The 26,738-nt window shown below is 33.6% G+C and overlaps 2 protein-coding genes across 5 annotated transcripts in view; both read left to right on the plus strand.

Annotated features, from left to right (window-relative positions):
- LOC131947433 (structural maintenance of chromosomes protein 2) overlaps positions 1-26,738 on the plus strand; it is a 151,125-nt gene that overhangs the window by 42,439 nt on the left and 81,948 nt on the right. The window lies entirely within an intron of this gene.
- LOC131947356 (uncharacterized) lies at positions 4,730-19,293 on the plus strand. 4 transcript variants are annotated; one of them, XR_009387872.1, is made up of 7 exons: positions 4,730-4,878; positions 5,166-5,264; positions 5,441-5,570; positions 17,669-17,800; positions 17,955-18,794; positions 18,917-19,021; positions 19,239-19,293. XR_009387872.1 is itself a non-coding variant. In XM_059308553.1 (7 exons), exons 2-7 carry the CDS (start codon positions 5,166-5,168, stop codon positions 11,892-11,894), a joined length of 1,137 nt encoding a protein of 378 aa, XP_059164536.1. In that variant the 5' UTR covers positions 4,730-4,878; the 3' UTR covers positions 11,895-12,300. The 4 variants fall into 4 exon arrangements, 2 of the variants coding, with proteins under 2 accessions (XP_059164536.1, XP_059164537.1); XR_009387873.1 differs by having other exon boundaries at positions 5,444-5,570; XM_059308553.1 differs by lacking the exons at positions 17,669-17,800; positions 17,955-18,794; positions 18,917-19,021; positions 19,239-19,293 and adding exons at positions 6,929-7,060; positions 7,216-7,547; positions 8,705-8,759; positions 11,506-12,300.

Raw genomic sequence — 26,738 nt, forward strand, 5'->3', positions numbered from 1 at the left:
GTGTGTCTCGGTGTGTGTGTGTGTGTCTGTGTGTGTGTGTGTGTGTAAACACGATAACTTGAGTACCGTCACAGCTAGGTTGATGCAATTTCAAATATAAGTATTTTGTCAAAATCGTAGATCCGTATCAACTTTTGAGCGATTTCCGATAACCGGAAGTGGTACTTTTTCTACGTTGAATTTTCAAAAGCCTATAACTTGAGTACTTTTTTAGATGGATAAACGAAATTTCACATGTCAGTAAAATATCTACTTCTATACCTTCTGTAAAATTTGAGTGATTTCGGTTGAACGGAAGTAGTAGTTTGCGCTATTTCTGATTTCTCAAAAACGCATGTTCATTTATAAAGTACTAATGATATTGTGCACTATTATGCACATCTTTATTTGGCGTTTACTTGGCGCGCAATTCTTTTTTCTACGAGATTCTATTCTATTTTTAAAAGTTTAATTAACTAAAAATCATGTCTATATTCCGAGTTGCCATCCGACGTAGTGTTATAAAAGGATATTCGAGAAAGTTTAGGGGGGATTACTCCTGTTTTTTTTAGACAACATTACACAGTTCCAACTAATTCAATGTGATCACCTATTATTATGCTCTACGTAACCACGAGAAATATATCAGATAAATCTATTTTTAAATATCTTTTGTTTTGATGCATAACAACAGTAGCCTATGTGTACTATATTATTTGTTAAAAATAAAACCTAGTTTCTTGTGTGTAAAATAGGAAATTGTAATCCACATTTTCGAGGCAAACTAAATGAACTATTTAAACAATCAGAAGCTGGAATAAGTTCACTAAAATATGTGTCAGATATATTTTTAAAAAATTATCCACGTTATGCATGTAAATATTTTGAAAGACACTGCCAGTAACTGGTATTTTGTTTCGAGGTAAACAAAATAAATAAATTACAGTTATTCTCTATACAAAAACAACTCTTGTGATTTTAGTCAGTAACATTGTATGTAAATTAACACCTACCTAAACAAACACACACGCAATAATAGACCATACAAATATATATATATATATATATATATATATATATATATATATATATATATATATATATATAATATATATATATATACATATATATATATATATATATATATATATATATATATATATATATATATATATATATATATATATATATATATAATTTGCATTTTGGACAAGCTACCCTGTTACTAAGAGACATATAGTTGTGCTGTGTTGTCCGTAACACAACCGTTAATTAACTAATACCTTGACTCTGTCCATTGATTTATATAAATTATACATACAACACCGCCTGGTGTTGCACAAGCTTAATAAAAGTAAATAAACCGGGATTGATCTCCGCTAAACTTTCTCGAATATTTTTATATAAAATAACAGGGGATGGGAACTCGGGCTATAGACATGATTTTTAATCCATTTTAAATACTTAAAGTTTTAAAAATAGAATAAAATCTCGTAGACAAATTAATTGCACACCAAGTGAACGCGAAATAAAAAAGCGCATAATAGTGCGCAATATTATTAGTACTTTTAAAATTTACATTAGTTTTTTGAGAAATCGGAAGTAGCGTAAATTACTACTTCCGGTCAACGGAAATTACTCAAAATTTAACAGAAGGTAGAGAATTAGATCTCTTACTTACATTTGAAATTTCATTTATCTATCTGAAATAGTACTCAAGTTATAGGCTTTTGAAAAATTCAAAGTAGAAAAAGTACCACTTCCGGTTATCTGAAATCTCTCAAAAGTTGATACGGATCTACGATTTTGATAAAATACTTATATATGAAATTTCATCAACCTAGCAGTAACGGTACTCAAGTTATCGTGTTTACACACGGATACACAGACACACAGACACACACACACAAAGACATACGGACAAGATTGCAAAATTATGTTTTTCCGTATCAGTGAGGTGTAAAACGTCGAGATTTGTAAAAATCTCGATTTTTTTTTGCACGATTACAATACTTTCTCTATACTACGTATATACGAGAAAGTAAAAACATTAGGCAGGTATACGGAATAAGGAAATATATTGTGTGTGGGGATGGGATCTGGGTTTGATTAGGGCTTTAAAAAGGTTTAGTTCAGTCTGTTGGGTTAGGGTTTAGTAGAGAAATAAATGTTACGTTAAATTAAACAAACCTACCCGAGCTTGATTTCATTTTGTCTTTTTCTTTTATAAAAAACAAAGCACTGTAGCTTACATGGTTTCACAAATCAAACATCTCTCATGGCGGTTAAGAAGATGATTAACGTTAACATTTACATCTGTTCGCCACAGATCTCAATAAACACAAATAACTCAGCAGAACTGACCACAGCAAAATGTTTACAAACATTGAAGTAGCATGGATCTGTCTACATTAGTGTAGCATACCCATGAGTCTAGTTGAGTCTAGCTGCAAACATACATCTTGTCGGTCTGTTTTATTTAAATACGGGATGTAAAATAATATTGAAATATTTAATTCTCACTTTTATACGTCAATTTTAATTATAAATTAATACTGTACAAAACACAATAATATTTAACGACGCCATGTCTAATGTTCCAATGACGTCACACCGCCACGTCCCTATCCCCGTGTTCAGGTAAAAGAGCTGATTATTGCTGACACTAAAGTCGCGAGTTCAGTCCCTATGCCAGATTAGGATTGTAAGCTGGGGACATCTAGCAGAGAAAACTCATAACAGCTGTTGAATGCAGTTTTAGCTTGAAATAGAGCGCATAGCACCTATTTAGTAATAATAATCAATATAAGTAGGTTCAATTCACGAAGACTATTTCCTCATGTAATCAAACTCTATCGATAACCAAAACTGTTGACAACATTACACGACACTTAGTAACACACACAATTTGTTGAAGATATCCTGATACTAGTCTAGATAGAAACAACACAATCAAACTCTAGACCAAGCACTGATTACACAGTTATTATCTGAAACACTGAAACAGGAGAAAGGTTTATTTGTTTACACAAGAACACAATTTTATAATCTAACTATACTGAACCCACTCCCAGCTTGAAGCATAACTTCATGCAATTATCTAAAACACTAAAACAGGAGAAATATGTATTTGTTTACATAATAACACTAAGTCACAATCTAACAATACTGAACCCACTGTCCTGCATCTGATTCATGCACCTTAAAGTAAAGTGTTTCTCCTTTCTTCATGGCAACAACAGTTGAGCCACAAGCAGAGGTTTAAGCAAACTTTTCACTAATTAGCTTTTGCAATTTGTTATCTCCCTTTAAAACACTAACTGTAATTTGTTTATCTTCACGCCCCTGTAAAGTTACAATAACAAGATAGTCACCATCATCTGGTGCTACAAGTTTTCCTGTTGTCTGATTAAATTGACTGCCGTTACGTTCCCACACAAGTTGAAAAGTAGAAAGAATTGATCCAGCAGTTACCGGTGTGTTGTGATCTAGGTAGATGTCACACATGTAAGGCTTACACACACGGGCCACTGTTGATAGTAGATATTAGTGATTTCATTTTTAACCATGGGTGAGTCCACGTATGTATCTGTGTGGCTTGTCGTTGTTGTGTGATGAAGGTGTGGGGGAGAATAGGCGGGTTGTGTGTATGATAAATGGTCAATATTAAAACATTTTTAAAATACATTTATTAATACCTATGCATGTAGCCTAAAGTGCACATGACACTAAACAGACGACTTTAGTTATAATACATGAACGTAAGCCTATAAATGTACTGCCGGTTGGGAACTGGTGGATGTGATATTTTGTTTTACAACACGCCCAGTACAAGAAAACTACAGAGAAAAGGGTGTGATCGGGCTCCCAGTGTTCCCCAGCGACTATCTCAGCACAAGGGATCTGTTGAGTGGCGTGCTGCACAGAGGGTCAGGATACTACCTGATGCCCTTAATAACTTAGTTTAAACGTAACTATCGCACACGTCGGGAGTAGCTGCTACTTAGTCCTGCACCAAATTGATGCAAGACCGGATGACGTTGTAATTTGACATTACATTTTAATATTCATTTAGCTTTTGGAGAAAAAACATTATTTAGAGATAAGTAAAATATCTTAGCAATTTGCTTTAAAAAAACAAACATATATACTAAATCATTTTACAATGCATACATCAGAGTATAAATTACCAATGATTTTAGTTATTGTTTGATAAACATTTATTTTATTGGAACATTTTTAAATAGAATAAACGTGTATGTTTGTTTTCTTGTTGTTGCTTTTTAAGAGGTATTAAATTAAGAAGTATATTGAAATAGCAAATTCATACATTTAAGGACCTGCATATCAACATTTGAAACAACATGTGATGAGAAAATCAGGTTTTTAATATCCTAACTTGTATTAAGTCACTTTAAATACACAATTGTTTTTACACTTTGCCTGTGAAATTTTACAGATCGTTAATGCAACTATTTACTCTACACTGACGAAATTGTTTATATAAATTAGTGAACGGCTGATGTTCTAACTATAGTAGGGTACAGGCACCTACACATACACGATCAGCTAGCACATAGGCCTACTCGCCATGTACTGATCATACCTTCACACAGTAGATATAGATGATAAAGTCATTTTATGTTTAAAATGGTTGATAACGCTAATAAAATGTGTCAAATGCTTATCGAGAAGATAAATGACAGGAAATTAAGCCAAAGAACGGGTCAGTACAAAGTACACATACAACTCAGACATAACTACATGAAAGAGGTAACTTGTGTTATTGACGTGATACATTGTTTATTGAAGCAGAGCGACAGTTTGCTACTACTGGAACTAGAGTGTCTAAAACAAAGGCTATATAACTGAACACTTTGTTTTATTCTTTTGTCAAAAGTGAGTTTATATTTTAAAATAGTCACGTTTATGTAAAATCCATGCTTTACACAACAGCATAATTTCCATCAACTTCATTTTTACAAGCCTAACAGGTTAGACAACTGACCAATCACAAGACTACAAACTTGAGTTAATGCCCTTTAAATGCTCTGAAATTCATTCCTGTTAAGTAATGTTTATATAAAAAAAATCAAGTCTTTGATTATTCGATGTCGAGAAAAGATTCGTTATTTTAAAACGTCATTATAAATGCGTTATAGTATGTGAATTTCTGTTTAATTCAGATGCGTCCTAGAGTGCAAGTCAAATATGTTACAGAGCACATGAACTATTTAGAAGAAAAGATACACGTCATTAAACCTGTGGTTGAAGCTTTGCAAGCTGTAAGTGGTTATTGTCTCTACCTGCATTCATCATTGACTTTGTGCTTTTTATATTGAGCATGTTGTAGATAAAGATAGAGTATAGTATTTAAAAACTAAAAACATTAAAGAAAACAATTTTTTCAAATAACATACTGACACACATTTAAACGCTAAGACATAATGTTTTATGTCAGCAGGCTGTAGACAAAAGTAAGACTTGGTTAGAAGATAAAAGTGACAACGAATCTTTGACATACTGTGATCTATGTCAAGAACTTGAATCAGCTACCTTGGCCTTGTTGAATGTAGCGGCTCATATCTTAGGTAAATATTTTAAAATATGTCTCTTTTATTTTAATTGATAATCTGTTAAATCTCAATAATTTAATACAAATAATAAAGTAAAAACTGGACAATTAAATATGTTTTGTATTTATTTAAAATTAATATATACTAGCCGTCCCGGCCAGGCCCTGCTCTGGCTTCTGTGAAAAACCTTTCTGTTAAAGACCATTACCTGTGTGTTAAGTAATCATCATAAACCCGGCATTGCCCACCCAAACCACAACCAACCAAAACAACAAAACGCAAACATAACGCTAACACAATTACAATTACAAATACAACGAAAACAAAAACCTAACAACAAACCCAACCACAACCACAAACACCAATACAAACACAAAGAAAAAACAAACAAAAAAGAAAACGAAAACAAAAACCTAACAACAAACCCAACCACAAACACCAATACCAACAACAACAAAAAAACAACGAAAAAGCAAACGAAAACAAACCAAATCCAAACGCAAAACCAACCAAAAACACAAATACAAACCCAAACAAAAAAACACAAACAAAAACGAAAAAAGAAAGAACAAAAACGAACCAAATCAAAACGCAACCACTAACGCAAACCCACCTAAACACAAAGAAAACACTAACGCGAACATAAACGCCCGGGGCGGAATCACCTGTTTTAGCTTAATGAACGACTATAGTACCCCAACTTATTCATAGTCTTTTGCACTCACTTAAACGAACGCGCCTGTTTCAATTTGATGAACAATTATAATACTCCAAGCTTATCCGTAAAATACCTACAACATATGCACTTGATCAATCCCCGCTTATTATGTAATTTTTTTTTCCCAACACCAAAACAAAGTAATTAAAAAGTAAATTATTTTCCACAAAATGCAATGGTTTTATAAAGGGAAGTAATTGTGTTTTCCTAATTTATCAAAGGGAAGTAAGTGCTATAGGACTAAATAAAGACATAATTAGAATTTTTGTGAAAGATTATATTTTTTTTAAACTTGTGTTTAATGAACATGCCGACAATTATTACTATAATTTGAAAAATGAAAATTATTTCCCAACACTTTCAATAGTAATTTTTTAGCTCATAAATTTAGACAAATGCGCACGATAATTTTCTAACACTTAAATTCATCCAAGACCAACGACAAATATATTCATTACATACGGAACTGAGCTTTATATATTAGATTCATATTATCAAATAACATTAATAATTTATATCAATTCTAAAGAAAGTATTTTACATACAAAAATTAACACACAAACTTACATTAATAAATATTCAATATTATGTAAAACTACAACTAAATTATTATTACACATATTTAAATTAATTTATGTTCTCTGAAAATTACAAGAGGAAAATAAAGACATTGTTGAAGATGGAAGGTCATTTTCATCTCAGTCTAACTCACAAACAACAACAACAGAAGAACATGGCCGTAGACAGTCAACAGATCAAGTCCTTAACGAGCCTTATAAACCATTAGGTATCTATGCACACATATTTTTACAAAAAAAAAAAATTAAGTTAAAAAAATATTTTCAAGGTGAATGATTCAAATATATTTTCTTAAAGGAAATGTAGCATATTATAATGATTTTCAAACTTTATTACTATTGCGATTGACTTAATTTTATACAGCCACAGAAATATTAAGTCGACTTGAGCAGATAGAGACAGCCATATCTTCTCTACAAGACGTCAGTCGACTAGAGCAGATAGAGACAGCCATATCTTCTCTCCAAGACGTCAGTCGACTTGAGCAGATAGAGAAAGCCATATCTTCTCTACAAGACGTCAGTCGACTTGAGCAGATAGAGACAGCGATATCTTCTCTACAAGACGTCAGTCGACTTGAGCAGATAGAGACAGCCATATCTTCTCTACAAGACGCTAATGACAAGTCTACAGATGACATATCAGAAATAAAACAATGGAGAGACAACTTTGTAACAGAACAGAGTGACATGGGGGTAAACATGAAACAACTAACGAAAAAAAAACAGACTTTTAAAAACCACATAAAACAAATGATTGAAAACGATAACAAAGTAAAGGAGCTGAACGAAGAAATTGAAAGTTTAAAAAAAAAAAGAAACCAAGTCAAACAAAACACTAGAGAAACTGTCTCTAGATATGAAAGAATATAAAAACAACTTACACAAAGAAATACATCATCACACAGATAAAACAGAAAGTATAACCCAAGAAACTAAAAGACATTCTGATCAGATTATATCTTTTGAAAAATATATTAATAAAATATTGTGTTACGTCCGGGTTCGATTCAACTCAACAACGATTCGTTACACATATAGTATACATTTTATTTGGACTCAATTCTTCACATAACAGAGTATCCCACGCCCTAATCGCTACCAACTAACCGCTGGCAACCATTCACTCCAACTTTTATATCGCATTCGACCTTGGGATAACAATACATCAACACATCGGGGTTAACAATACCTTAGGGTAAACTCAACTCAAGCACGCACTCTCTCCTAATTCTAGATTATTCTAACCTATATCTATCTAACCTACAACTGACCCGTTGGTCGATACATCCTAGGTAAACATTCACATTTATAATTAATTAGGCACACATTTATACACCTACTTTCAAGTTTTCAAGTCTATATATTATAACCAAATTGTAACATGTAATTAAAAGTCGGTTGATTACATTTTTTGCCAGTCATACTTTTGATTTTGAAACTAACTTTAAGGCATAAGTTAATCTAAGCAATTTTAATATGCAATAGAAATAGTCAAATTAAAAATAATCCCTTTAGCACAGTGTGATGTACAAACTCCTGCAACAAAGATTGATGCCTATTGACAAACTCATTCAAATATTAAACCAGAACTTGAAAACTAGAGAAGAAAGAATAAAGAAGAAATTTGTGTAATAGAAAAATAAAACTGCAACGCATTAATTATTAACACCTTGTTATTAGTCCAATTAATACCCCCTGATTTCGTTAATTAATTTATATTTATAAACATCTTTAAATTATTTTTTATTCTTACAAGTTGCCATTTCCAATTATTGTCAGTAGAGCTATTGAAGTTAAACGTAACTATGCGATTGTTTCATTTATATAATTTATATTTTGTTTTTATTTAGATTGACAATATTGAAAATACTATTTCAAAGTTGTCCAAAGAAGTTCATCTGATCGGTAAGTGTGCTTTGAAAAACAAAAACAAAAAATGAAACTAAATAAAGAATTATCTTAAAACAATAATGATTTAACGGTAAATATACTTTATTAGTGGTGATAATGTTACGCAACTAATACTATGACGTACACTAAACGATGCTAACCGATCTGTATTCAAATTAAAACTTTTGCTTACCTCTGTTCAATATCTCTCCTTTCTCTCCTTTTCACCACCCTCCCGACTTGCAAATATTGGCCATTCTCTTTCACGAAAAGACCATAACGTGATGTTCGTTAGCCACACAAACCATAACGTGATGTTTGATAGCCAGACATACGATAACGTGATGTTCGTTAGCCAGACAGACCATAACGTGATGTTAGCCAGACAGAACATAACGTGATGTTCGTTAGCCAGACAGACCATAACGTGATGTTCGTTAGCCAGACAGACCATAACGTGATGTTCGTTAACCAGACATACCATAACGTGATGTTCGTAACCAGACAGACCATAACGTGATGTTCGTTAGCCAGACAGACCATAACGATATGTTAGCCAGACAGACCATAACGTGATGTTCGTTAACCAGCCAGACCATAACGTGATGTTCGTTATCCAGACAGACCATAACGTGATGTTCGTTAGCCAGACAGACCATAACGTGATGTTCGTTAGCCAGACAGACCATAACGTGATGTTCCTTAGCCAGACAGACCATAACGTGATGTTCGTTATCCAGACAGACCATAACGTGATGTTCGTTAGCCAGACAGACCATAACGTGATGTTCGTTAGCCAGACAGAATATAACGTGATGTTCGTTAGCCAGACAGACCATAACGTGATGTTCGTTAGCCAGACAGACCATAACGTGATGTTAGTCAGACAGACCATAACGTGATGTTAGTTAGCCAGACAGACCATAACGTGATGTTCGTTAGCCAGACAGACCATAACGTGATGTTCGTTAGCCAGACAGACCATAACGTGATGTTCGTTAGATAGACAGATCATAACGTGATGTTAGTCAGACAGACCATAACGTGATGTTAGTCAGACAGACCATAACGTGATGTTCGTTAGCCAGACAGACCATAACGTGATGTTAGTTAGATAGACAGATCATAACGTGATGTTAGTCAGACAGACCATAACGTGATGTTAGTCAGACAGACCATAACGTGATGTTCGTTAGCCAGACAGACCATAACGTGATGTTCGTTAGCCAGACAGACCATAACGTGATATTTGTTAGCCAGACAGATCATAAAGCGATGTTCGTTAGTCAGACAGACCATAACGTGATGTTCGTTCGTGATGGTCACATTTTATTCTCTCATTAATTGACTTTAACCTGAAATGAAAAATACTAAAGGTAGACTATGCAGATCTTGTTATCGGTCATTATTAAGTACAACAGAACAATTTTAGCTCTAGTAATTCTTGTTTCAATAGATAATCCATATACAATTAAACTGCCCGAATGGTCAATAGCCGAATGCGACAAATGCCCGAATTGATACTTGCCCGAATGGGACAAATGCCTGAACGGACACTTGCCCGAATGGGACAAATGCCCAAAAGCCACTTACCCGAAGACCTTTTGCCCGAAAAATGGTAACATTACAGATGACCAAATAGTCATTCTAAATCAACTTAAATGTGAAATTTTGATAATTAAATAAATGTCTTACCAAATTGAAAGGGAACAAAATACTGTTTAATATCTTCAAGCATGCATTATGAATTAATTAGTATTTCCTATATTATAGAAAGTGTAGGGCCTACATCTTTTGCTATCTATAAAACAAGACGAAAACATAATTTTCACTTATCTGATGTTTTTAAAATGATTCTCACTTTCTGTATTAAGTAATAGATTCAACACATTATCTAAACAAGCTGCATTAAATGAAGATCAAATATAATTGACTACCTTTAGTTTTTAAATTCGCTGCCTAAGGCTCGCTTCATTCAATTGTGAAATAGTCATCACACAAGTTAAGCATAACAAAATAAATCAAACAAACGCGTCTCTGTTCAATGTAACGAGACGCCGCGCCGACTACACCGTGTCATAAACGCTATCAAACCACCGCAACACGTCGGCTATACAAGGTTTTCAAAACTTACATCAAGAGAGTATAAAAACACCGCAGCCAACATAGCATTACATTATTAAAGAACAACGTTTTTTACAGCAATATCTCAATTTTCAAACATTAAATGTTAAATCTTAAAAGTATACACATTTTCAAAAATATAAACACATTTGTTTTTATGCCAAGAATTGTGTTATCCTAAAGGCAAACTTGAATTGATTAAGAATGTCTATTTGGTATTTAAGAAATGTTCATTTGGGAAAGTGTCCATTCGGAAATCGGCCTAGGGGCAAACGGCATTCGCGCAAGTGTATTTCGGGAATTTGTCGTACACCCGGTTTTAGCATAACGTATTAAACATTTGTTGTACGTTTTGTGACGTTTTAATTGACCTGCTAAACTGGTAAGGTCAATACGTGGGAAACGATAAACTAACACCACACAAACTAAGGACCGTACTAAACTAGTGGTCTAGTGTTTCAATTTATGGTCTTGGACAAAGTTATGTAAACATTATAGATTCTTATATACAGTTTATGTTTTACAAAACACATATAATGAGATGATAACATAAACTAATGAAACGACAATTTACAAATATTATGGATCAAGTAGTCAGAACATTCGTAAAATTAATCATATGTTTTCTAATCAACAGAGTCACGTGTAGGTCACAGATATGCTTGTCATGTGGCGCTTGATCTCGCACCCGTCAGTGTTGGATTAATTATTTCAAGATTCTGGGATGTACGTGAATATAACGGTCAACATTTTAATCAAACAACAGGAACATTTGTATCACCCCATGATGGTTTATATCTTGTCTGTGTCAGTCTAAATGAAAGGGAAGATAAACAGATTGGAGTTGGTGTGATGGCTGGAGGCAGGTGCTGTACGGCTATAGAAGTGAAATGTGCCGCCACTAGCGCTGCTGGGTCAGTGGTTGTTGACATGAAGAAAGGTCAAGAACTTTACTTTAAAGTGATTCAATCAGATCAAGGCGCAAAGTTATCCTGCTACAGTAGTTTTACTATCGTTAGTTTATAGAAGTACAACACAAAACATGGTTGATGGTAAATTCTCAAAACAATAAAACATGTAACCAAATTGTTAAGCACACGCTAACAACTTACTACATGTACATAAACATTTAATGGTTTGTATGTTGTTTTTTTAGTCATCATTATACAGTTCTAACTTTTTCAATGTGATCACCAATTAATATATTGTACGTGACCACAATAAACATATCTTTCTTCTTCTTCTTCGTTCTTAATTTTTAGTGTTGGGAGGGATCGAGCCTTATCTGCCAGAGAGTTTGAACTCGAGACTTTGTTCGAATTTATCAACCATGAGCTTTTCCGACTCGACCATGTTTCCATCACAATTAAGGATTACGTGTAAATGGGTTATGCGCCATTGAGGTCATTGACTCCGATTTCAGCCTGCTTTTCTTTTTGGGTTTACTTCCATAGCCTTTGTCCAACCAAGAAAAAACTACAAGGCAGCAGTTGTTTGATTTTGGACCCCCAATAAACATATGAGATACATCAGTTTTTTAAATCTTTTGTTTCTATGTAGGCTATATGTGTATCATTGTATTTGTTAAAAACAAAACCCCAGTTTTTGTGTGTAAATTTTGAAATTGAAATCCGCATTTTCGGACAAACACAATGAACTATTAAAAACATAGAATAAGTTTACTGGGTAACTTAAATATGTGTGAGATATATTTTAAAAAATTAATTCATGTTATGAATTTGTAAATATTTTGAAAGATACTGACAATAACTTTTGTTTTTTTTAAAGGTAAAAAATAAATAAATTACAGTTATTCTCGAAACAAAAACCGCTCTTGTGATTCTAGTCAGTAACAGTGTATGTGAATTAACACCTACGCAAACACACGCACACATAAGTAGACTATACATAAGTCTGACAATATATAGACCATATTTATATATATATATATATATATATATATATATATATATATATATATATATATATATATATATATACATATATATATATATTTATATATATATATATATATATATATATATATATATATATATATATATATATATATATATATATAATATGCATTTCGGACAAGCTACCCTGTTACTAAGAGACATATAGTTGAGCTGTGTTGTCCGTAACACAACGTTAATCAACTAATATCTTGACTCTGTCTATTGATTTATCTAAATTATACATACAACACCGCCTGTGTTACACAAGTTTAATAAATGTAAAAAACATTAGGCAGGTATAAGAAATAAGGAGATGAATTGTGTGTGGGGATGGGATCTGGGTTTGATTAGGGATTTAAAAAGGTTTAGTTCAGTCTTTTGGGTTAGGGTTAAGTAGAGAAATAAATGTTACGTTAAATTAAACAAACCTACCCGAGCTTGATTTCATTTTGTCTTTTCTTTTATAAAAAACAAAGCACTGTAGCTTACATGGTTTCACATATCAAACATCTCTCATGGCGATTAAGAAGATGATCCACGTTAACATTTACATCTGTTCGCCACAGAGCTCAATAAAGACAAATAACTCAGCAGAACTGACCACAGCAAAATGTTTACAAACATTGAAGTAGCATGGATCTAGCTACATTAGTATAGAATACCCATGGGTCTAGTTGAGTCTAGCTGCAAACATACATCTTGTTGGTCTGTTTTATTTAAATATGGATTGTAAAATATTATTGAAATATTCAATTCTCATTTGTATGAATTTTAATTATAAATGAATACTATACCAAACACAAAAATATTTAACGACGCCATGTCTAATGTGTCAATGACGTCACACCGCCACGTATTTATCCCCTTGTTTAGGTAAAAGAGCTGATTATTGCTAACAAAGTCGCGATTTTAGTCCCTTGCCAGATTAGGCTCGTTAGTTTGGACCATCTAGCGGAGAAAACTCATAACAGCTGCTGAATGCAGTTTTAGCGTGAAATAGAGCGCATAGCCCCTATTTAGTAATAATAATCAATATAAGTAGGTTCAATTCACGAAGACTATTTCCTCATGTAATCAAACTCTATCGATAACCAAAACTGTTGACAACATTACACGACACTTAGTAACACACACAATTTGTTGAAGATATCCTGATACTAGTCTAGATAGAAACAACACAATCAAACTCTAGACCTAGAACTGATTACAAAGTTATTATCTAAAACACCGAAACAGGACACATTTTTATTTGTGTACATAAGCACATATTATAATATAACAATACTGAACCCACTCTCAGCTTGAAGCATGGCTTCCGCATCTGATTCATGCACCTTAAAGTAAAGTGTTTCTCTTTTCTTCATGGCAACAATAGTTGAGCCACAAGCAGAGGTTTAAGCAAACTTTTCACTAATTGGCTTTTGCAATTTGTTATCTCCCTTTAAAACACTAACTGTAATTTGTTTATCTTCACGCTCCTGTAAAGTTACAATAACAAGATAGTCACCATCATCTGGTGCTACAAGTTTTCCTAATGTCTGATTTTTTTGACTGCCGTTAGGTTCCCACACAAGTTGAAAAGTAGAAAGAATTGATCCAGTAGTTACCGGTGTGTTGTTATCTACGTTGATGTCACAAATGTAAGGCTTACATACACGGGTCTGTTGATAGTAGATATTAGTGATTTCATCTTTAACCATGTGTGAGTCCATATGTGTATCTGTGTGAGTCCATATGTGTATCTGTGTGGCTTGTCGTTGTTGTGTGGTCAAGTTGTGGGGGAGAATAGTCGGCTTGTGTGTTTGATGAATGGTTATTATTAAAACATGTTTTAAAATATATTTATTAATACCTCTGTATATAGCCTAAAGTGCACATTACACTAAACCAGGGGTCGGCAACCTTTTGAGACGAAAGAGCCAAAAGTTACAATTTACAATATTTCCCAGTTTTTAAAGAGCCACAAACATTATTGTTCCAATATTTCGGTATTTGCTTAGGTTTAGGTAAATAAATTTAATTGTTTATTGGAAATAAATACTGTTAAATATGAACTAATATTGATTTATAGAAAAACATGTTTCGACCAAAAAGTGTTTTATCTAGCTCTGCTGTGATTAAGTTAGTAATCAAATAATATAACGATAGAACAATCTCAATCCTTTTTAGAAGCCAATAACTTCGTTTTTACTTTCTTTATGGTCACCACTGGCTCAGGAGGTGTCCCCCATAGCCAAGCAGCCCTCAACTGACTAACTGGCTTAGATATAGGTTTGATGATTGAATCGGTCGCTTCTGTCCTTCGGTTCTCCCAGTGCTTATCTTCCACCCTACTTGTTCCCCACAGTCCAGTACCTGGCTCCACCGTAGGATACCAATAACTAAATACTTCGGTAGAGGGAATGCATTCTGAATAAAATAACAATCCTGTTTAAAATAGTTTTTTTACAGTATAATATTTTTATGAGTTTTGAAAATGAAATAATACAATTATTAATTAGTGTGCATGGAACTCTAGAGACGCACCTTGACATCAAAAGAGCCGCAGGTTCCCGACCCCTGCACTAAACAGACGACTTTAGTTATAATACATGAATGTAAGCCTATAAATTTACTGTCAGTTGGGTACTGGTGGATGTGATATTTTGTTTTACAACACGCCCAGTACAAGAAAACTACAGAGAAAAGGGTGCGATCGGGCTCCCAGTGTTCCCCAGCCACTATCTCAGCACCAGGGGTCTGTTGAGTGGCGTCCTGCACATAGGGTCAGGGATACTACCTGATGCCCCTAATAACTTAGTTTAGAGGTAACTATCGCACACGTCGTGAGTAGCTGCGATTTAGTCCTGCACCAAATTGATGCAAGACCCGATGGCTATGTAATTTGTCACACATTTTAATCATCATTTACCTTTAAGAAAAAAACATTATTTAGAGATAAAAAAATATCTTAGCAATTTGCTTTTAAAAAAAAATATATTCTAAGTAATTTTACAATGCATTTATCAGAGTATAAATTACAAATGGCATTAGTTATTGTTTGATAAACATTTATTTAATTGGAACATTATTTTAATAAAATCAAGGTGTAGGTTTGTTTTCTTGTTGTTGCTTATTAAGAGGTATTAAATTATGTAGTATATTGAAATACTAAATTCATACATTTAAGGGCCTGCATATCAAAATTTGAAACAACATATGTGATGAGAAAGTTTTTAATATCCTAACTTGCATTAAGTCATTTTAAGTACACAATTGCTTATACAGTTTGCCTGTAAAATTTTACAGATCTGTAATGCAACTATTTATTCAACGCTGACGAAATTGTTTATATAAATTAGTGAATGGCTGATGTACTACCTATAGTAGGGTACAGGCACCTAGACATACACGATCAGCTAGCACACAGGCATACTCGCCATGTATTGATCATACCTTCACACAGTAAATATAGTTGATAAAGTCACTTTATGTGTCAAATAGATGATAACGCTATTAAAATGTGTTATATGTTTATTAAAAAGATAAAGGACAGGAACATAAGCCAAAGAACGGGTCAGTAAAAAGTACACATCCAACTCAGACATCACTACATGAAAGAGGTGACTTGCGTTATTGACGTGATACTTTGTTTATTGAAGCGGAGCAACAGTTTATTACTACTGGAACTAGAGTGTCTAAAACAAAGGCTAAAAAACTGAAAACTTTGTTTTATTCTTCTGTCAAGTGTGAGTATGCATTTAAAGTGTCTAAGATAAAGGCAAAAACAAATAAAACTTTGTTTTATTCTTCTGTCAAATGTGAGTTTATATTTTAAAATAGCCACGTTAATGTAAAATCCATGCTTTACACAACAGCATAATTTCCATCAACTTCACTTTTACAAGCCTAATAGTTTAGACAACTGACCAATCACAAGACTACAAACGAGTTAATTCCATTTAAATGCTCTGAAATCCATTCTTTTAAGTAATGTTTAAATAAAACACGGCATTGACTCCATGTGTATAGTGTATAAGAATTGTTTGATTATTCGATGTCGAGATAAGATTTGTTATTTTAAAACTTTATTGTAAATCCCAACGTATGTTCTATTATGTGAATTCTGTTTCTGTTTAATTCAGATGCGTCCTAGAGTGCAAGTCAAATATGTTACAGAACACACGAACTATTTAAAAGAAATGATACACGTCATGAAATCTATGGTTGAAGCTTTGCAAGCTGTAAGTGGTTATTGTCTCTGCCTGCATGAATCATTGACTTGGTGCTTTTTATATTCAGCTTGTTGACGATAAAGATGGCGTAAAGTATTTAAAAACTACAAACATTAAAAAACACACAATGTTCTCAAATAACATACTGACACACACATTTTTAACGTTAAGACAAAATGATTTATGTCGTCAGGCTGTAGAAAAAAGTAAGACTTGGTTGGAAGATAAAAGTGACAACAAATCTTTGACATACTGTGATCTATGTCAAGAACTTGAATCAGCTACCTTGGCCTTGTTGGATAAAGCGACTCACATGTTAGGTAAATATTTTAAAACACCATTGTGTTTTACTTTAATTGATATTCTGGAGTATCAGTTAAATATCAATAATGTAATGCAAATAATAACAGTAAAATCTGGACAATTATGGATTTTTTTATTTATTTAAAATTGATATACTTCAATTCATCAAATGCCATTAATAATTTAAATAATTCCTGAAGAAAGTATTTTGCATACACAAATTAAAAAAAATCTTTAACTAAAAACTATTCTTTATTGAGCAAAACTACACGTATATTATTATTACACATATTTAAAATAATTTCTGTTTACTAAAAATTACAAGACGAAAATAAAGAAAGTGTAGATGATGGAAGGTCATTTTCATCTCAGTCTACCTCAAAAACAACAGCAACAGAAAAATGTGGCACTAGTCAGTCAACAGGTCAAATCCTTAACGAACTCTATAAACCATCAGGTATCTATACACACATATTTTAACATAAAAATTATGGTAAGATAAATATTTTCAAGATGAATGATTTAAATATATTTTCTTAAAGGAAATGTAACATATAATAATTTTCAAACTTTATTACTGTTGCGATTGACTTAATTTTTTATTGCCTTAGAAATATTGAGTCGACTTGAGCAGATAGAGACAGCCATATCTTCTCTACAAGACGTCAGTCGACTTGAGCAGATAGAGACAGCCATATCTTCTCTACAAGACGTCAGTCGACTTGAGCAGATAGAGACAGCCATATCTTCTCTACAAGACGTCAGTCGACTTGAGCAGATAGAGACAGCTATATCTTCTCTACAAGACGTCAGTCGACTTGAGCAGATAGAGACAGCCATATCTTCTCTACAAGACGTCAGTCGACTTGAGCAGATAGAGACAGCTATATCTTCTCTACAAGACGTCAGTCGACTTGAGCAGATAGAGACAGCCATATCTTCTCTACAAGACGTCAGTCGACTTGAGCAGATAGAGACAGCCATATCTTCTCTACAAGACGTCAGTCGACTTGAGCAGATAGAGACAGCTATATCTTGTCTACAAGACGCCAATTACAAGTCTACAGATGACATATCAGAAATAAAACAATGGAGAGACAACTTTGTAACAGAACAGAGTGACATGGGAGTAAACATTGAACAACTGACTAAAAAACAAAAGCAGAATTTAAAAAAAAAGTAAAAGCAAAAGTAAAGGAACTGAACAAAGAAATTAAAATTTTAACAGAAAAAGAAACCAAGTCAAACAAAACACTAGAGAAACTGTCACTCGATATGAAAGAAAATGAACACAACGTACAAAAAATAAATAAAGAGATGCAAGATCACACAAAGAAAGCAGACAGTATAACTCGTGAAATTAAAAGGCATTCAGCTTTAATTGTTTCCTTACAGAAGATAATAAAAACGTAATCGATACATCAACTAAACTTGAGACGGTCCAATCAAAGGTAAACATTCGATATGCTAATTAAATTATTATACTTCTACTTGCCGGTTTACCACCTTCATATATTATAACTGAATTATAACAAGTAATTAACATGTACGTCAGTTGTTTTAATCCATATAGCACAATGTGATGTACAAACTCCTACAACAAAGATTGATGCCGATTGAAAAACTCATTCAAATCTTTAACCAGAACTTGGAAACTAGAGAAGAAAGAAAGAAGAAGGTATTTTGTAATAAGTTTTAAAAAAATAAAATAATGCATTAATTACTAACACTCTGTTATTAGACCAGCCAATACCATCTGATTTTGTTCATAAATTTATAATTATAAATCAGCTTTAAATTATTTTGTATCCAATTTTTGTCAGTGAAGCTATTATATGTTGTTCGTAACTACGTGATTATTTCATTTATATAATTTTACTTGTATTTTAATTTAGCTTGAAAATATTGAAAATACTATTTCAAAGCTGTCTACAGATTTTCATCTGATCGGTAAGTGTGCTTTGAAAAAAAAATACAATGAAAAAATTATAAATAATTATCTTAAAACAATGATGATTAAGCGGTAAATATACTTTTTTCTGGTGAAAAAAATGTTACAGAACTATTACTTTGACGAATAATAATCGATGCTAACCTATCTGTACTCAGTTCTCGTGTTAAATATTCCCAGCACAACGGGTGAATAAATGTAGCGAAAATGTAACTGTATACTGCAAGTCTAGGAAAAAAGGGGAGTTTTTTTTTTTTTTTACAATCGGGTGCGGGAGGGGGCAGTGACCGAGGCAATTATCTAAAATATTTTCAGTATTTCAAGTTTATCTTTTAAACATTTCAAGCAATTAAAACTTAAAGTTTCAAAAAAAAAAAAAGATTTAGGCTTTAATCGATCGTTTAACTCATGGGTCTCCATATTACGGCCCGCGGGCCGTTTGCGGCCCGCGAGGTCCTCTCATCCGGCCCGCGGAGATATTTATGTTAACGAAGAAAAATGTTTGTTAGATGTGGCTGAGGAAATTTGCCCAGAAAATTCAAAACTATTTGAAAATGTAATAAGGTACACATTACATGTTAATGTATTAATAAATTTGCAGCATATTTTGACAGGTTCACTAAATTTTTGTGGACGTCCACATTGTGGTGGGGTGTGGGGTCGAAGAAAGTAGACGCGTGTGGACGGGGGGAAAGGCTGATTCTAATATTCCAAATGTTTATGAACGTCTTAAATGGATGAACCCATTCGTTAAATTGAGCATGTAAATCATACACATGTTTTCCAATCAACAGAGGCACGTGTATGTAACAGATATGTTTGTCATGTGACGCTTGATATTTCCACACCTGTCAGTGCTAAATCAATTATTTCAAAATTTGATGATGTCCTTGAATAAAACGGTCAACATTTTGATCAAACAACAGGGACATTTATATCACCACATGATGGTTTATATCTTGTCTGTGTCAGTCTACATGAATGGGAAAATAAACGGATTAAAGTTGCTGTGAAGGCTGGATACAAGTGGTGTACGTTTATAGGAGTGAAATGTGCCGACACTAGCTCTGCTGGATCAGTGGTTGTTGACATGAAGAAATGTCAAGAACTTTACTTTCAAGTGGTGGAAGCAGATCAAGGCGCAGCTTTATCCTGGCACAGCAGATTTACTATCGTTAGTTTATAGAAGTAAAACACAAAACAGGATGGACAATACATCTTTAAAACATTAAAATATGTAACCACTATGTTAAACACACGCTAAAAACCTACTTTGTGTGTAGACTTCATGACTACAAAAATATGAATGGTTTATTTGCTATTTGATTAGTCGTCATTACACTGTTCCTTCTAATTCAATGTGATCACCAATTAATATGTTCTTCTTGACTACAATAAACATATAAAATAATTATATTTTTACATAAATTTTTTCTTTGTATATGGGCACTAAGTGTAACTTTTCGTGTGTTTAAAATATAACATAGTTTGTTTTCCTAAATATTAAATTGAAATCCGTATTTTTGAGACAAACTTAATGAACTATTTAAAAGACAACTGTTTAAATAAGTTCACTGGACAACAGTGTGTATCATATATATTGAAAATAATAATCAATGTTATGCAATTGTAAATAAATTGAAATAAACTGCAATTATATCTTAAAGTAATTCAATGTAAAAAAAACAAACAACAACCTGTATTGTCTCTCTATTGAGTAACATTGTGTTTGTAAATTAGCAACTACTCTAACAAACACATTAGGCCACACATGTTTGCACATTATAGATATTCAAACATTTATGTTTATACGTATGTATATATATATATATATATATATATATATATATATGTATGATTATGTGTATGTATATATATATATATATATATATATATATATATATATATATATATATATATATATGCATGTGCATGTTTAACTTAACCTAAACCTAACCCTAAACCTTAACCTGAACCTGAATATAATCTTAATGCTAATCCTAATCCTTAAAGCATCATATTATTGAAAGGGATGAGGTCAATTTTCTGACGATGTGTTACGAGCGGAAAGGGAAAAAGGAAATAACGTGTAGGAAGCTTGACTATAACAACTTGTTGTTTACTCCCGGTAATGTTCAACTTACACAGGGTCTTATCCTTTTGACAAAATAGACTGTGTCTAGGTCCTACGAACCTTTGGGTCTACACAAATTCAGAAAGCTAACAGTTAAAAAAAAACATTATCGATTTAAGAGATGTTGAGATTTTTTAACTCTTAAATTAATGCAACGATCACCATTTTATTGCAATAAAACATTACACAATCTGGATGAACGGTGTGAAAAAAATGGCGTCAACTTGTTTACTTCCGGAATCGTTGTCAACATTCTTTCATAGTTTTTAATGTTTTTATTCACTATTTAATCCAAAAAAATCTAAGGGAAGTATTAATCATCCATTAGGATTGAGTATGTAGTTTAGTACTAATTTACTAGCCGGTTCTTATTGTGATATTTTATGTTTTTATTTTATTGTCTCATCCATTTGTTAAAATGTAAACCGGATATCTATATTCTTAGTTGTTGTGGATCTACTGATGATTCGTTTTCTATTTAATCTATTTCTACTGATGTCAGCATGATATTTTAATTTTACTGGTGAGTGAAAATGTTAGGGACTGGCGTTGTCACCAGGAGCAGCAGAGCTAAAAAGTATCGTTTAAATAAAGAAAAAGCTATATCAAAAAAGATTGCTAACATTTGTGCAGCGGATGATATTCATTTTCAAAAGAAAGATGGAGGATAATGTGTTATCATTGCTTTTAGAAACTCAATAAGCTATGAAAAGGTAAAAAGAATCATTAAAACAAAATATGCTGATGTTGTTGAGGAAAGAAGGGATGATGATGGCGCCAATGTTGAAGATATTATAAATTACCAGGGCTGTCTGTCCATCTGTACCACACGAATAACAAAATTATGGTACAGGGAAAATCTAACGTTGTGTCTGTTTGGGTGGATTCGGAATTTTGCAGTATTTTAAATAACCTCATTACAACAGACAAAGCTGTCGACATGCCTCTACCCATGTCGCCGCTACTATCACTGTCACCACCACCTTCACTGTCCCCACCCAGAGTATTGGAGCTACCCATTTCACCGCCCATGATTATGTCCGCTTCCAACAGTGACAATCAATGTGCAGAGGTTACGATCAATACCAATCCGTTAGATTGTGTAACGCCTATAAATAACTATACATTTTCATCAAACCTATCTCAACCAACTGATTTGCTTAGTCCAAAAATATAATTTCTTCAAACCACACAACTGGATAATAACTTAGGATCGTTTATTCTTAATGAGATCACCTGTGTTAAAAAAGCTTTTAAAGCGGAGAAATTGCAGTTTAACAGCCAACTAGAACAACTCCGAGTCGAAAACGCTGTCTTAAGGGACGAAGTCAAGAGACTATCTAATGAAGTGCATAGCTGCAAGGATATACACGTTAACCTTAAGAAGCGTTTGTTTGATCAAGAAAATATTTCTGCGTCACTAAAGAAACTCCTCACAACCAAGAAACCCTCTTGCAGCACAATATCCACCTCAACATGTGAGGATAATCAACAACTAATAAATGTAACAAAAATCACATCGGCAGACATCATGCAAGAAGCTCCGTTCCCAATCCCTGTCAAAATAACACAACGTGAAGACAGAGTGCGTTTATCCAAACCATCGGAACATTCGAGTCCCAGCACCCTGCAACGACCACGCACTAAAAGTGATTCTACACATTGCAGCGTCCCAACGGTCAAGGCTGTCCATGTCCCAGTTGTCCAACGCTCTACGGCACTAATAGGGATAGCACACAACATGTCGCCGCCCCTACACCAACCAAACAACGAAACACCATCTGATCCTTGGTGACTCTACACTTAAAGGTCTCCATCCTGATATAATGGACACGGATCAGTACGAGCGTGTATCGGTAATAGCGCTGCCTGGGGCAAATTTTGAAAAAATTAGGGACGTTATTAGTAGCCGTTCACGTGACTCTAGCACCACAACTGTAACCTTACATTGTGGTGTCAACGACAGTCTGTCAAACGTCAGACTGTCACAAGCTAATATGCTAGAAATTGTGAGAAGTATCACTCACAAATTTCCCAACGCAACAATCCGATTTTCATCCATCGTACCCCCATGTCGGGGCAAGGGTAGGCAGTTGATAGATATAAATAATAGATTTTTACAATCTTTCTGCATTAGTTATAAATACTGTTTTATAAACAGTACACCTTTTTTCACTGCGAAGTCAGGTGCCCCGAGACAACGCTTGTACAGTGACAGTATTCATTTAACTAAAATTGGAAGCAGTATTCTCGCTAAAAATTTAAAGTATCCCCAAAGAGGCGTCAGCTTAACAGATAAAGACCATGTGCAACTTTCAAACGTAAAAGGTACAAAGGCTGATTTTGTTTTGACTGTTGATATGCTTCCAACAATATCTTCAGATCAATTGAACTCTAGCCCAGGCTTACATCACTTAATGGGCTTTAGCCCTTTGTTGCTTCATCAATCTCTAATGTTGTCGCTTAAGCGCCTTCCTGGAACCTAACTTTTTTCACTTACTATTTACTAGTTTAGCTCACTGTACTATTTTAATTATAATACATACTGATGCTATTGTACATTTATATAGCAATATATATATATATATATATATATATATATATATATATATATATATATATATATATATATTTATATATATATATATATATATATTTATATATAGGTATTTATTTTCAGAGAGAGAGAGAGAGAGAGAGAGAAAGAGAGAAAGATAATAAGGCAGTGTAAAGAGCAGCGAGTGTTTGTTTTATTGGGTGACAAAGCGTGTAATTGTAAGACAATTATATTGATTCTGTTTAATTAGTTCATTATATTGATTTTTGTTTATAACATCTCTTATTCATTGATATTTTATTATCTTTATGCATTGTCTATTTTCATCATCCTGGCCCTCACAGAGTGGGCTAAAATTGGGCCATTTAAAATTTTCGACATATTTAATAAACACCATGAAGTTCTAAAAATTTTAAACAATTCCAACAATCCTTTTCATATCTTTGGTTTCTCTGAAACTCGATTACAATCTTTTATTAATGATGTTAAGATATCCGTCTCTGATTATAACCTTATACGCCGAGACCCATCCTTACACAAAGAAACTGGCCTTAGTGTCTATGTCCACTCCTCAATTCGTTTCAAGTACAGGAAGGATCTGTCAACGGACAATATAGAGTGTATATGGATTGAAGTGGAAAAAAGCAAACACCATCCGGCAATTTTAATTTGCTTCCTTTATAGAAATCCCTGTGAAAACATGGATTGGTATGATCGTTTTTGCTCCATGATGGATACCGTTTTATCTACTAACAATGAATATATCTTATTGGGAGATTTTAATATAAATTTATTAAAACCTCAAGGATATTGGCAAGATATTGTTGATTCTCTGTATCTAAAACAATTTGTGCACACGGCTACCAGGGTAAATGATAAATCAAGTACAATAATTGACCACATCTACGCATCACCTGACTGCAACCTAATAGAGGTCTGTGTCCCCTCTTGTGGTGTTAGTGACCACTTCCCTGTTTGTTGTACTTTTTCGACAAAAAGATTATGTGTACCTTCGCGGCAACACAGAGCTATAAGTTATCGCTCTTTTAGATAATTTAATGAAAATCTTTTTCTTTCGGATTTATTGGCTGCCCCCTTCTGCAATGTATACAATTATAATTGTCCCGATCTAGCCATTTCTGAATGGCTGCGTATTTTCTATACTATATATGACAAACATATTCCTAAAATCTCTAAAAGGGTTAAGACTACATACAAACCTTCTTGGTTTAACAACAATATCGAATCTGCAATTAATAAAAGAGACTGGCTTAAACGTTATGGAACTTTGAGGACTTTTGTAGGCAACGAAATTATGTCAAACTGCTCGTGCGTAGGTCGAAGAAGGAGTATTTTAATAAGCTGCTGTCAGGCAAACCTAATTCCAAATCTATCTGGACTGCCATAAATCAAATAGTTAGAAAAAAACGCACATGTAATACAGCTGGACATTGCCAGATATCTGCTGATGACTCTAATAATCATTTTATATCAACTGTAGCGCTCAACACAGATGCTGATTACACAATCAGTGAGGAGCTTAAAATTTTTTGTAATTCTGCTCACCGTGGTAGGACAGAGCTGATCATTCCACTTCTCACTGTTCATGAAGTATATGTTAGCCTAAGATCTCTTAAATCGTCTTCAACAACTTCTTTTGATGATATCTCTAATAAAGTATTGAGGATTTCAGCTCCAATAATCTCTGAAGTTTTAACCTATGTCTATAACCTCTGTATTGCCAAGCATTATTACCCGACACATTTTAAGCATGCTAAGTTTATACCACTACACAAAAAAGGTAACATCCAAGATGCCAATAACTACAGGCCAATTTCTATACTTTCTTCCCTCTCCAAGCCACTAGAAATACATATAAACAAATGCATGTCAAACTACCTAGAAAAGCAAAAGCTTTTCCATAGTAATCAGTCTGGGTTTAGAAAGTTTCATTCTTGTCACACTGCTTTGATTAAGATGAATGAAAACTGTCTTAAAAATATTAACAATAACCTACTCTGTGGCTCGCTGTTTGTCGATTTCAGAAAAGCCTTTGATTCTATTGATCACACCATACTTCTTAAAAAACTAATTCCATACAAATTCCACGACTTTACAGTTAGGTTACTTCACTCCTTTTTATCTAACCGATCTCAACGCGTGTTTCACCTTAATACCATCTCTTCACAGAAATATGTTAATATAGGGGTTCCACAGGGCTCAATCTTAGGTCCTTTACTTTTTTCTTTACACATTAATGATCTTCCGGGGTCGGCGTGGTCGAGTCGGTAAAGGTCGTGGTTGCTAAACCGAAAAGTCACGAGTTCGAACCCTCGGGCAGATGAGGCTCGTTAGCTGGGGACAGCCACTCTTCTAGGAGAGACAACTCCAAAATTAAACAACTGCTGCCTTGTAGTTTGTTCTTGGTTGGACAAAGGCTATCGAAGCAAATCCAAAAAGAAAAGCAGGCTGAAATCGGAGTCAATGGCCTCAATGGCGCATAACCAGTTGACACGTAACGCTTAATTGTGTTGGAGGCGTGTTCGAGTCGGCAAAAAAGCTCATGGTTGATAAATTCGAACAAAGTCTCGAGTTCAAACCCACTGGCAGATAAATCTCGATCCCCTTCAACACTAATAATTAAGAACGAAGAAGAAGAAGAAGAAGAATGATCTTCCATTACACATTGACGCTGGTGTTCGCTGATGATACTTCTTTGCATGTCTTTGCAGACAGTGCTGCGTCACTCAGTT

Source organism: Physella acuta, unplaced genomic scaffold (genome assembly GCF_028476545.2).
Source record: "Physella acuta isolate Inbredline_101_S28 unplaced genomic scaffold, ASM2847654v3 ptg000592l, whole genome shotgun sequence".
Taxonomy (NCBI): domain Eukaryota; kingdom Metazoa; phylum Mollusca; class Gastropoda; family Physidae; genus Physella; species Physella acuta.

Coding starts and splice junctions, on each gene's coding strand:
- LOC131947356 (XM_059308553.1), top strand. CDS start 5,166: ATGCGTCCTAGAGTGCAAGTCAAATATGTTACAGAGCACATGAACTAT. Junction 5,571..6,928: donor TGTAGCGGCTCATATCTTAG/GTAAATATTTTA, acceptor GAAAATTACAAG/AGGAAAATAAAGACATTGTT. Junction 7,061..7,215: donor CGAGCCTTATAAACCATTAG/GTATCTATGCAC, acceptor AATTTTATACAG/CCACAGAAATATTAAGTCGA.